General features: G+C 44.1%; 1 protein-coding gene across 1 annotated transcript in view; it reads right to left on the reverse strand.

Moving 5' to 3' along the window:
* Nucleotides 1–7,941, reverse strand: part of LOC135573375 (SH3 and multiple ankyrin repeat domains protein 2-like) — a 54,128-nt gene extending 46,187 nt beyond the window's left edge. Inside the window, exon 1 of the mRNA XM_065022488.1 lies at nucleotides 7,556–7,941. Coding sequence (XP_064878560.1) covers nucleotides 7,556–7,834 — 279 coding nt within the window. The 5' untranslated portion in view covers nucleotides 7,835–7,941. The remainder of the gene's footprint in view (nucleotides 1–7,555) is intronic.
* Between the last annotated feature and the right edge of the window lie 5,373 nt (nucleotides 7,942–13,314).

Consider the following 13,314-nt stretch of genomic DNA (forward strand, 5'->3'; position numbering starts at 1 on the left):
GTAAACAAAATGAAGTACCACGTTAATGAACAGTCCAGCAGGCATCAGCTGTGTAGCCGAGTGATCATAGGGTCCAATGAGCAGCAATAGATAGTCGATTACTATGCTAGGCGAACAGTGTTCAGGAAGCTAGCGGGCCAGGGATAGCACATTGGCGGAATTACATCAGCAGATCAGCAGACCAGTCGCGATGGATCGTCGGGGCGCCGTGTCGACAAAGGGTCCATGCCAAATTGGCAAGAGAGGTATTGTAGTTGGTGTACTTCGTTTGCTAGCCGGGAGATGGGCCTAGCTCGATGCTAGCTTGAGGCTAACTAGTGCATGCTTCTGGACAAGGGCGTTAGCCACAATAGCCACTCGGTAGCAGCTAGCTAGCTGCAAAGATCCGGTGTAATGGTCCAGAGCTTGCGGCAGGAATCCAGTGATGTACTGGGAAAGAAAGCAGTCCTATATGCTCAGGGCTGATATCGCACTTTGCAGACTGGCAGTTATTATCCGGGCTAAAGCGGCTGATGTCCAGGCTAAAGGTAAAGACCGCCATCAGTGGCTAACAATGACTAAATAGCTAGTAGCTAATTAGCTGGCTAGCTTCTGATGGAAGTTCCGATTATAAGGTCTAAAGAAATAGCAGATCCGTACCCCATTGGGTGAGGCGGGTTGCAGGAAGGTATATTTAATTTGAAAATGGAAAAAAGTGATTGAAATATAATTAAACGTATACAAAACCCCCCGAAAAAGACAATATTTACAGGGACAAAAACATCTTACTGCTGTGCCATCTTGGGGGAAAAAATCTAGTACTGAAAGCATAAGCTAGCTAGCACTGCATTGCATAACATGTGGTGAGTACTTGACTCAAAGAGAGAGAAAGACAATAGTTGAACAGTTAACAAATCAATTTCTTCCAAACTGAAGGAGAAGCAAGAGAGAGTAAGTTCTAAACTGCTTACTGACTGTTGTCACGTTCGTCATAACGATGAGACCAAGGCACAGCGTGAGATTAATAAATTCTTATTTTATTAAAACAAAGAACACTTGAACAAAATAACAAAACGACCGTGAAGCTATAACCACGAGTGCTGACATGCAACTAAACATAGACAATAACCCACAAAACCAAAATGGAAAAATGGCAACCTAAATAGGATCCCAAATCAGAGACAACGATAAACAGCTGTCTCTGATTGGGAACCAATTCAGGCCACCATAGACCTACATTTACCTAGACAATTGCAAAACCCCATAGATATACAAAAAAACCTAGATAAGTCGAAACACACATACCACCCTCGTCACACCCAGATCTAACCAAAAATAATAAAGAAAACAAAGATAACTAAGGTCAGGGCGTGACAACTGTACACTAACATTACTACATGATTGTAGTGGGTTTACTAACACTTTAGTTATATTAACTATGTTGACTATGGTGTTACTTTAGTTAATATGGTGACAATGATGTAGGCTGTGTGTAGCGGTTATTATATGGCTTGGCTTTTTGGTATTTAGAATTTTATTAGGATCCCATTAGCTGTTTCAAAAGCAGCATCTAGTCTTCCTGGGGTCCACACAAAACATGGCTTAATACTGAACATAAATAGACAAGAACAGCTCAAGGACAGAACTACATCAATTAAAAAAAGGCACACGTAGCCTACATCTCAATACATACACACAAACTATCTAGGTCAAATAGGGGAAAGAGGCTGTACCGTGAAGTGTTGCTTTATCTGTTTTTTTAAACCAGGTTTGCTGTTAATTTGAGCTGTTACTTTTTGCTGTTAATTTTTCTGCTCTATACAATACTGTACGCTTTCTTGAATTTGTTCTGGATTTGGGGACTGTGAAAAGACCCCTGGTGACATGTCTGGTGGGATAAGTGTGTGTGTCAGAGCTTGGAAAGGTTTTTTCACCTGGTCACATACAGCTGATTTATTGTATGTTGAAGTCCACATGCGAAGGAAAAATGTGAGAGGAGGAGAGCGCATAGATGTGAAAAGGAATACAACGTGGCTGCAATGAAAGTGAACTGTGTTTACACGTGATCAGGGGTGTATTCATTCTGCCGATTCTGTTGAAAATAAATACCTTAAACGGAAGCAAACGGAACAAATAGGATAAACATATCTGAATTTGTCCAATAAAAATTATCGTTTGCAACTGTTGGACTAATGATTACACCCTATATCGTCTAGATGCAGGCAAGAGTGTGCAAGTCGGTATTGAATGTGTCACTGGCTGTCCTTTTGTCACTTTCTGTCACCTCAAATTTGTCTCTCGACCTATCTGCACCTATGTTGTAAACTTTAATTCATAGACCAGGTTGTAGCAACCTCATGATGGGTATAGGGGACATTTGAGTATCATGTAGTAGCCTAAACCTATCGATTTTACAATGAGCTGGGTGAATGGAATATGAATGACAGTCATCCAATATGCTGTAAAAAAAAAAATATATATATATATATAGTCCTCCCTCATCTTAAACGGCACTGACCACCACTGCTCTCTCACTATTTAATACTCTCGCGCTATTTCTCATTCTTTGTATGAAGGAAGCTGTTGGAAGATGGGGAAGCAGGTAGGGAGATGGAGGGAGGGACGGGTAGTGAAAAACAGAGGGAATGAGGGGGATAGCAGGAAGAGGTAAGGGGAGCTGGGCTATGCTGGGTCATCCCTCCCTATCTGGACAACAATTTGTATTTTTGGTTTTATTAGGGATCCCCATTTTAAAAATTTTTTTTTATTTCACCTTTATTTAACCAGGTAGGCTAGTTGAGAACAAGTTCTCATTTGCAACTGCGACCTGGCCAAGATAAAGCATAGCAGTGTGAACAGACAACACAGAGTTACACATGGAGTAAACAATTAACAAGTCAATAACACAGTAGAAAAAAACAAAAAAACAAAAAACGCAACAGCTACTCTTCCTGGGGTCCAAACACATTAAGGCACATCACACAAAAAAAGGTTCAAATAAATGTAAAATAAAACAGTACTACATCACTACTTATCCACAACAAAATATGTACAATATCCCCGGCAGGGTAGCCTAGTGGTTAGAGCGTTGGACTAGTAACTGAAAAGTTGCAAGTTCAAATCCCTGAGCTGACAAGGTACAAATCTGTCGTTCTGCCCCTGAACAGGCAGTTAACCCACTGTTCCTAGGCCGTCATTGAAAATAAGAATTTGTTCTTAACTGACTTGCCTAGTAAAATAAAGGTAAAAAAAAAATATATATATAACAATACCACAGTGTGTGTGTGTGTCCCCTCACAGTCTGCATTGTTCCATAAGATGTAGTTTTATCAATTTTTTAAATTGCCAATTGAGCAGGGAGGGATATATATATAGAGAGAGAGGGGAGGGGGAGAGTTGGGAGGTATAGGGAGAGAGGGAGATGAAGGAGAGGCAGGAGAGAGTTGGGAGGTATAGGGAGAGAGGGAGATGAAGGGCCGCAGGAGAGAGTTGGGAGGTATAGGGAGAGAGGGAGATGAAGGGCCGCAGGAGAGAGTTGGGAGGTATAGGGAGAGAGGGAGATGAAGGGCCGCAGGAGAGGTAGTTGGGAGGTATAGGGAGAGAGGGAGATGAAGGGCCGCAGGAGAGAGTTGGGAGGTATAGGGAGAGAGGGAGATGAAGGGCCGCAGGAGAGAGTTGGGAGGTATAGGGAGAGAGGGAGATGAAGGGCCGCAGGAGAGAGTTGGGAGGTATAGGGAGAGAGGGAGATGAAGGGCCGCAGGAGAGAGTTGGGAGGTATAGGGAGAGAGGGAGATGAAGGGCCGCAGGAGAGAGTTGGGAGGTATAGGGAGAGAGGGAGATGAAGGGCCGCAGGAGAGAGTTGGGAGGTATAGGGAGAGAGGGAGATGAAGGGCCGCAGGAGAGAGTTGGGAGGGAGATGGAAACTCTGTCTCGTGCCACTGCTACTGTGAAAGAAACTAAAAATAGCAACAGGGGGATGTGAGGTGCTTACTAAATAGGAGACACGCACTGCCAGGAGATTTCTGTGTGTGTGTGTGTGAGACACTTGAGCCAGAAGAACAGGCAAGGCATGCTTAAAAACAAGGGATGTGGTAGAAAGTAGAAGAGAGAGATGTGGGGGGGGGATATAAAATAGATAGGGAAAGAAAAGAGAAGAAAAGAGAGAGATGTGGGGGGGGGGTATAAAATAGATAGGGAAAGAAAAGAGAAGAAAAGAGATGGGGACAAAAAGAGTCAGAAAAAAGGTCTGGGAGAAAGAGAGTCAAAAAGATAGAGAATAATAGAGTTATAACAGAGGGAGATAATTAATGATGGTTAATTACAGCAGTCAGTTTAGAGCCCTTGTAGTTTAGCTACATTAATCATCATCAGTAATACGGTATTATCAGAGAGAAGGGGAGGGAACGAGGGACGAGGCAGAGAGAGATATATATATATATAGAGAGAGATACAGACAGAGCACAGGCAAGTAAGTATGTTTGTATGTTTGTTTATTCCATGTGTATTCCATGTTCCATTTATTCCATTCTATTCCATATTCCATTCTTTTCCCATCTTCATTATCTTCCCCCCCAGTCCAGCTGACCATAAGGCATGCAGTGTCTGAGCTTCAATAGGCTAGATCTCTTCAGCTAGGCAGGCAACAGCTAGGAAAACCCTACAGCACTGATGCCAACGCTACATTTTACACTCAGTGCAAAATATCCCCAGGATCTAAACAGATAATATTGCAGTGAATTTGGGAGCGGATGCAAATGGGAATCGAACCCGGAACATTGCATCTCTTAGTCCAACACTTACAGCAAGATAATATGCCAACAAGACAACATATTGGGACAAGATGGCTGGAGTTATAAAAAGGGAGTTTACATTATATGATCAACATACTCAGGGGTAGCCAATGGCCCAAATGACAAGACTTAATACCACAACCATAATAATGATCACATAGTCAACCAGTCTCTCATGTGTCTTCTACAACAGATTGACCAGCAGTAGAAACAAAACCAGGACAGTAGCAACACCACAGTACTGTAACGTTGTATTGTACCACAGTAATGAAAAGTGAATGCCTTTCCTTGTTGCTATATAAACAGAAACATGGGCTATGTATCTCTTTAGCATACTCACCCTCTTTCTCAGTGGATTCTGCTACAGAGCTAGCTGTCCCTGACCAGTGGATTCTGCTACAGAGCTAGCTGTCCCTGACCAGTGGATTCTGCTGCAGAGCTAGCTGTCCCTGACCAGTGGATTCTGCTACAGAGCTAGCTGTCCCTGACCAGTGGATTCTGCTACAGAGCTAGCTGTCCCTGACCAGTGGATTCTGCTACAGAGCTAGCTGTCCATGACCAGTGGATTCTGCTACAGAGCTAGCTGTCCCTGACCAGTGGATTCTGCTACAGAGCTAGCTGTCCCTGACCAGTGGATTCTGCTGCAGAGCTAGCTGTCCCTGACCAGTGGATTCTGCTACAGAGCTAACTGTCCCTGACCAGTGGATTCTGCTACAGAGCTAGCTGTCCCTGACCAGTGGATTCTGCTACAGAGCTAGCTGTCCCTGACCAGTGGATTCTGCTACAGAGCTAGCTGTCCCTGACCAGTGGATTCTGCTACAGAGCTAGCTGTCCCTGACCAGTGGATTCTGCTACAGAGCTAGCTGTCCCTGACCAGTGGATTCTGCTACAGAGCTAGCTGTCCCTGACCAGACAACTGTGGGACTCTATTACATTCACATTACTCTATTATTCATTCTTAGAAAGACATCTGAGTCAATTCCTTCCTCAGTGAATTCATATCACACACTTTAATAAGTCATATGACTCATCTACGATCATCTGCAGGGGCTTTGATGTAAATAAGATGACTCCATTCCTTCCGTCTGACTACGGATTCAATTCTGCTTTAACTTTCTTTTTCTTTCGTTGTTTGAAAGCAGACCTCATAGTGAATGTGTGAGCGTGTGGGAGGGACAAGCAGGGAACAACATTTCCATAATTCTACTTCCCCTACTAGGCTTTGTTCCCTTTGGTGAAGTACTGATTCAGCTTGACCCTCTGGTCAGACATTTCCTAAACCTCCTAATGGTTTAGATGAAGCAATAAAGCATGGTGCTTATTGTAACAGCCACTCTGGCCTCAGGCTCATACAACAGTATACTTTAGTTGTAATACCATTGGGATTACAGCATTGTACACAGTATATACTGTAGTTACATAGAGTTCCCTCCATTAAGAATGCTATTACACATGACCTGCCACAACATGCCATAGGAGTACCATTTCATGTACAACAATCAAACATGGCTCTCTATAGACTTTTCACAAACACAGAAATCATATTTTCTACCATTCCAGTGCAGTTTGATTTCAATAGCGTGTGTGTGGGTGAAGGCTAATAGATTCCATTAACCATAAATCAACTTAGTACAACCTTCTCCAACCTCTACGGCCCCAAACAGCCCTGCAGTGGAGAGAGGGAGATGACGATAAGGGAATTCCCTGTCCTGAGTGTCCTCTTTCCATCTCTCTCTCTCATTAGTAACTGTCAGTCTGTCACTCAGGCCCTGTGCTCTAAGTCCATCTGGCTGGTGAAAGGAGAGAGAGGAGAGAAAGAGGAGAGGGGGGGCTGAAACACACACAGCCTTATTAGCATCTGGACATCTGCTCTGTTCCCTGCCACCTTCTGCAACCTACTGCCAACATCTGCCACACACACAGGCACACACAGGGACACATACACAGGCACACATGTATGATCACACACAGACACATACAGTAGCTCAGAGAAGGGATCCATGCATAGTGAGGTATGAGAAATGCTTGAAGGGATCTGAGCAGGGGTTCTGCAGTCATTTAGCCAGACAACAACCAACAGCAAGTAGCAAGCAGGCAGCTGGCAGGTAGAGAGCCAGAGCACAGGGGAACAGGGCCTAGGATATCAGTCAAAGCCTGAAACAGTGAACCTTCGTCCCAGGAGACATCCCCACCCCCAAGCCCCAGGGGAAACACCTCCACATCACTTATGCATGCACATACACAAATTACGTGCACATAGGACACACACAGAATATATAAGCTTGACAGTTCAGAGAAAACTCTTCCCCCTGCTCTCTGAATTAACAATGCCACACACATGTCTTCTCTACACCTTTACTTGTCTCCTTATACCTTTCCCGTCCTCTCTCCCTCCCTTTTCCATCCATCCGTTTACCCTCCCTCCCCCTCTCCCAGTTGTCAAGAGCCCAGTTGTCAAAGTCAGCTGCAGCTGACCTAATGAAGAGGTAGAGATTTATTAGCGAGAGAAAAAGAGAGATAGAATAGAGAGGGAGAGAAAGAGACAGTGAGAGGAAGACAAGGAGATAAAAAGAGGAAGCAAACAATCCGAAGAGCAAATGAGCAAATAGAATAGGCGAGAGTGAGAAACACGAAGAGAAAAGGCTGCAGAGAGAGTATAGGGAACAGCGAGAGAGGATAGGAGAATAGAGATGCAACAGAATGGTCTAGAGGGAGAGAGGCACCAGTAGCTCTCTCCCTCAGTAACAGTAACAGTCCAACAGTATGAAAGTGAGGCTGTAACTCACCGTCTGTGCCAGGTCCGGTATTCCGATGCGGATCACCAACGTGTTGCCCTTGTCCTGCGCCATGCCTCCTCCTGCACTGGGGCTCCGCTCCCGAGCGGGACGGAAAGAGAAATCACTGACAGAAACGGGAATGCCGCTGTCCTCTTCCCGTGAGCTGCCGCTGTCAGAGCTGGCCCCCTGGCTGCCGTTGGTGTGTGTGTAGGGGTGTGAGTGTGTGTGCTGGTCCTGCTGTGGAGAGCTGGGTGGCTCATGTTTGCCGGCTGCAGGACGCAGAGGCATGCTCCGTGTGAGTGGCTCGCTCTGCACTCGCTCACTCCACACACACTGCTCTCACTCGTTGGCTCACTCTCTCGCTAAACACACACACACCACTCGCACCGCACATCACTCGCCTGGGAGAGAAAGAGAGAGGGAGAGAGAGAGGAAGGGGGAATGGGGAGGAGAAGGGGGGAGGACAACAGAGGATAAGAGGACGAAGGGGAGGGAAGAAAGGGAATTTAAAAAAAAAGAAGATTTAGATACAGTAAGTAACAAGGGGACGTGTGACAAACTGAGAGGAGTTGAAGACATGAAGACATGAGTGCAGAAAGGAATAGATAATAACTTCATGGTATGTGACTTAGTAGGAGAGAAACATCCTACAATCTCCAACAGGCATACAACTTTGATATAAATTATATAGAGAAGAAGCAGACTTCTGAAATTGAGATTAAAAGCAACACAACAAACAATTCTTATTTTTAGAGTACAACGGTGTATTTCTGAAAAGATCCTTCAGTCACCTTTAGGCCCAACAAGAGAGTGAGAGAAAAAAAAATATATATATATATATATATAGAGAGAGAGAGAGAGGAGTTTCTGAGGTGACAAATACTGGATTACAGTTGAAAGTGAAGCGCCAAAGCAGTGATGATCAATTCACTTATCAACACAGGATTAATTCTCTAACCTCTTCTCATTTTGCGGTCATACTATAACCATTTGTCAAACCCATAAACACAGGTTTTCAATGCCAGCAGCCAACGGAGTGTCACAAAGTTAGGATAGAATCACATAAGAGAAAGACAATCACAAGAGTTTCCCCATGTCTGTCACATTGGAGGGAGGGAGTGGGGGGAACCAAAACCAAAATGGAACTGAGTTACTGAAGTGATGTTAGTCACCGGGGCACTGAGGGTCAGATCGATGGCGGTACCCTGTAGGCATTAACCTTCACGCCTCCCTCTGCTCTGCCTCTCTCTGTTGGAACGCTCTGCTCTTGACTGGCCCAGCTCAGCCCAGCTAACATTATCATACTGTATCCGCTGTGGTATAGGACCAGTCATTTTCTGACACACCTCTGGATGTGAATGTGTGGGTATGTGCTTATTTGCTTGTTGTGTAAACGCATGAACAGTATGTGTCTATATGCTGTATATGTAACAGATGTGAAATGGCTAGCTAGTTAGCGGTGGTGCGCGCTAATAGCGTTTCAATCGGTGACGTCACTCGCTCTGAGACCTTGAAGTAGTGGTTCCCCTTGCTCTGCAAGGGCCAAAGCTTTTGTGGCGCGATGGGTAACGATGCTTCGAGGGTGGCTGTTGTTGATGTGTGCAGAGGGTCCCTGGTTCGAGCCCAGGTAGGAGCGAGGAGAGAGACTGAAGCTAAACTGTTACATATATGGCTGTGTGTGTGAGGTAGCTTAGTGGTTAGAACGTTGGGCTAGTAACTGAAAGGTTGCGAGATCGAATCCCTGAGCTGACAAGGTAAAAATCGTCGCTCTGCCCCTTTTAAAAAAAATTTTTTTTGTCACTGGCTCCAGGTCATCTACAAGTCCATGCTAGGTAAAGCTCCGCCTTATCTCAGTTCACTGGTCACTTGGCAACACCCATCCGTTAAACGCTCCAGCAGGTGTAAACTGATCATCCCTAAAAACACCTCAATTGGCTGCAGTACTCTGTGCCTTGACTGGAATGAACTGCAAAAATCAGCAGGAGACTTTTATCTCCCTCAGCCAACTAAACATCAGCTATCAACAGCTAATGGATTATATTCCACTTTTAATGATCTGTTTTAGTCTTCTCCCCATCTGTTTTTATCTGTTGTTTTTATTTTATTTATTTATTTATTTTTTTTGGTATTGTAAATATCTCTAGTGTTGATGACCATCTGATCATTTATCACCCCATGTTAATCTGCAAATTGAATGTCCTCCTCATGGAGGACAATTGTATAAGACTGCTCATTTTTTTTTTCATCATTGACAATTCTTCCCCATGTCACCTCAGACACTGTTCACTGCTATGCTTTATCTGGAAGGCCAGTTGCAAATATTGTTCTCATGACCTGGTTAAATGGAAATCCTTTTAAAGATAGTCCACTGCTGCTCTGTGGTCCTGGCATCAAGATGTCTCACTGGCCCTACAGTGGAAACTCCTCATTCTAACCAACACAGGAACACATTTAGCGCATCCATAATCCAGCATTAGTCATCTCCCGTCTGTTACTGTTTTTGGCAGGCTAGTGTGCCATTAAACTAAACTCATCCAGATTATTTTTCTCCCTCTTCAGCTCACTATGCTTCCGCTCCCTCCACTGCAGTTGAAGCTGCATCCGCTACAAGACCATGGTGCTTGCCCGGATGTGAACGGCCCTCAGTACCTCCAGGCTCTGATCAGGCCCTAACCCAAACAATATATTCATTTGGCCTGATAAGTCCCTACCACTAAATGAAACACCAGCTCAGTCAAAACTTCCCTAACTATGGCCTTAAGAGGAACAAACTCCCTCAGAAAGAAGAGGTTTAAAGAAAGTCCTGCTGCTGCTCTGTGGTCCTGGCTGCGCCATGAAGATGTCTCACTGAAGGGATGCACTACTGTTCCAGGAGGTCATAAGGAAACTGTAACCTCATTTCTGTAACAAATGTAAATGTAAATGAAAGAGATGCTGAAACTTCATCCAGGAGTTTACCTTCTTAGAAGAAAGAGATGTGAGTTGAGGAAGGGAACTTTTTATCAATCGTGTTTATTCGCTGATGTGTTTTTGCAAAGTATGTGTGAAACGTCAGCAGACGTCAGCAACACATTAATTTGGTATCACTAAACTTCACCTTGCATAATTCAGTCTTGACATAACCAGTCATAGTAGCTTATAACAGAAGTTGCCATGGGGATGTTCTTGACATCAATTTTGCCATGACTCGGTGTCTGAGGAAGGTCAGGAAAATTGGCAGACTTCAGCAATCCCAGACATGGACTGTTCTCTCTGCTACCGTCTGGCAAGCGGCACTGGAACTTCAGGTCTCGGACCTGAAGACAGCTTCTATCTCCGAGCAATAAGACTGTTGAACAGCTAACCAATGGCTGCACATCCTCACCCATGGACACTCTGCACTGAATCCATTTCCATTGACTCCATCTGCACTGATTCCATGCACACTCACAGGTCTCTATCCACACACTCGCTCACACACTTACACTGACACTCTTGTACACACACACACACACACACACACACACACACACACACACACACACACACACACACACACACACACACACACACACACACACACACACACACACATTTACCTATATACAAACGTAGGATCTTAATTTAACCAGTTTCTCTCCACAGTAAAATAATCCTACAGAAACAGGGCATGTGAATTATTGTGTGGATTATAAATAACTGACAGTTTTGTAGGGGTTGATACATTTTTTGTTAGGGTAAATCCAGTTTGAAATGTTCAAGTGTAAATTACGAACTTTAGAAGCCTTTTTAAACCTTGAATAGTTTGCATTTCCTGCTGTGTAATGTCCTGCAACAACAGGGTAATCAAATTAAGTTAATTTAACACAGCCCCAACACAATCCCAACACAGCTATATAGTCTGACGTTATCGCTGCCTCGCATGGAGAGATTTTAAAGAGGAGGGAGGGAAGATGGGGTTGAAAGAGGAGGACAGCGTGAGGAAGGGAAAATATAGATAAAGAAGGAGAGAGAGACAGAAAGAAGGGAAAAAGAGAACATTGTGTGAGGGATGGACTGTTTTCACAGCCCTGCAGTCATTTAGCCTGTGCACTGACTGTAGTGAATGTGTTTACACCTCCCCTCAAAGCCTGATTCACTCTGCTCTCCGCTGCTCTACAACAGATGTTACGGCCAGTCAGACACACAGACTGGTCAGTCACCTAGCGTTACATTAACACACTGGACCACAGTTAGCTTGTCCCCAGGCTAATAGGCCAATAGGCTAATAGATTTACTGCAGGCTGATCACCATACAGTGCTATCTGAAGATGTCCATAATGAGATTAACTGTGTAAGAGCACAGCACCAGTATAATCTGAACAGACATTGGGCTATTTACAGTCAAAATATATTGTGATATGTACTATGTGGTTCACACATACTGTCTGATCTCTGCTACATCACTAGTCCTGTGAACATTTGCTGTATGTACTGGGCTACACCGTGACATTTTACTGAGCGGTATATATTGTTAAATCCTTAGTTCATCCCTAGCACTATGATAAGGTGATTTATTGTACATCACAGGCAACATTCTTATTTATATTCTCATCCTTAACCATCTAGTGTGTCAAGTGGTAACAAAGACACAGCATGTCCTCCATATCCATCTGCTCCAATAGGCTGTGAATGCAAGCAAAAGAATTCTCTGAACAGGGGAAGAAACCATCACCAGTTTCACAGGGAAGCAATTTCCCAAGCAGCGACTCCATATTACTTGTCAGACATAATACTGTATACTGGTTGTTGGGGGGGAGGGGGGGGTACGTGGGGGGATATTGATCGTTTTATTAAATTCCTCATGTCTTACTCATTGTTAGGAAGATGTATGGTTCAAATCAGATGTTAGGTACTATATTCAGTATATGAGAGATTAGATGAATCCTATAAATTAAAATGGCCAATTTGGGTATAATCAATTAGTGTCATTTCTCAGAGATCACATTATATTTTAACTAAATAATGTTTCAGGAATGCTACTCATATCTGTTTCTAACTACAGAAAACATTTCAGAACAACCTCAGATGATGGGTGACATGGAATGCTGAAATTACATGAAATGACCCAATAGAATTGCAGGAAAAATGCTGTCTCCGTGGTCTCTTAGACCGTGCCATTGGCCACTCGTACTACCACGCTGTAGCAGTATCTGTAACTGTATCTACTGTATATCCAGTGTACCAGTGTCTTTGATGCAGCCTGCTGCCTATTAATAACCAATGGCTCTCCCAGGAGGGCTTTCCACAAAGCCAGTCAATTTAGACCCCGCTTCACACCGCATCTCTCCATCTCTCTTACCCTCCATCCCTCCACTTGCACAATGCTTCATATTGACAGGATAAGTGTCCATAGTAATAAAGCACAGCCGAGCAAGGTCCCTTAATACCACTGGCTACAATTGGGATCAGCTGCATTAAGAGCATCTTGACTGGCTGCATCACTGCTTGGTATGGCAACTGCTTGGCATCCAACCGCATGGCCCAGTACATCACTGGGGCTGAGCTCCCTGCCATCCAGGACCTCTACACCATTCGGGACTCCAGCCATCAAGTCATAGATTGTTCTCTTTGCTACCTCGTGGCAAGCTGTACCAATGCACCAAGTCTGGAAACAACAGCACCCTGAAAAGCTTCTACCCCCAAGACTGCTATATAGTTAGTTAAATAGTTAACCAATAGCTATCCGTACTCTTTTTGCACTAACCGTTTTGAATCATCACTTACGCTGCTGTTACTGTTTAATATCT

Source organism: Oncorhynchus nerka, linkage group LG9a, assembly GCF_034236695.1.
Source record: "Oncorhynchus nerka isolate Pitt River linkage group LG9a, Oner_Uvic_2.0, whole genome shotgun sequence".
Classification (NCBI taxonomy): domain Eukaryota; kingdom Metazoa; phylum Chordata; class Actinopteri; order Salmoniformes; family Salmonidae; genus Oncorhynchus; species Oncorhynchus nerka.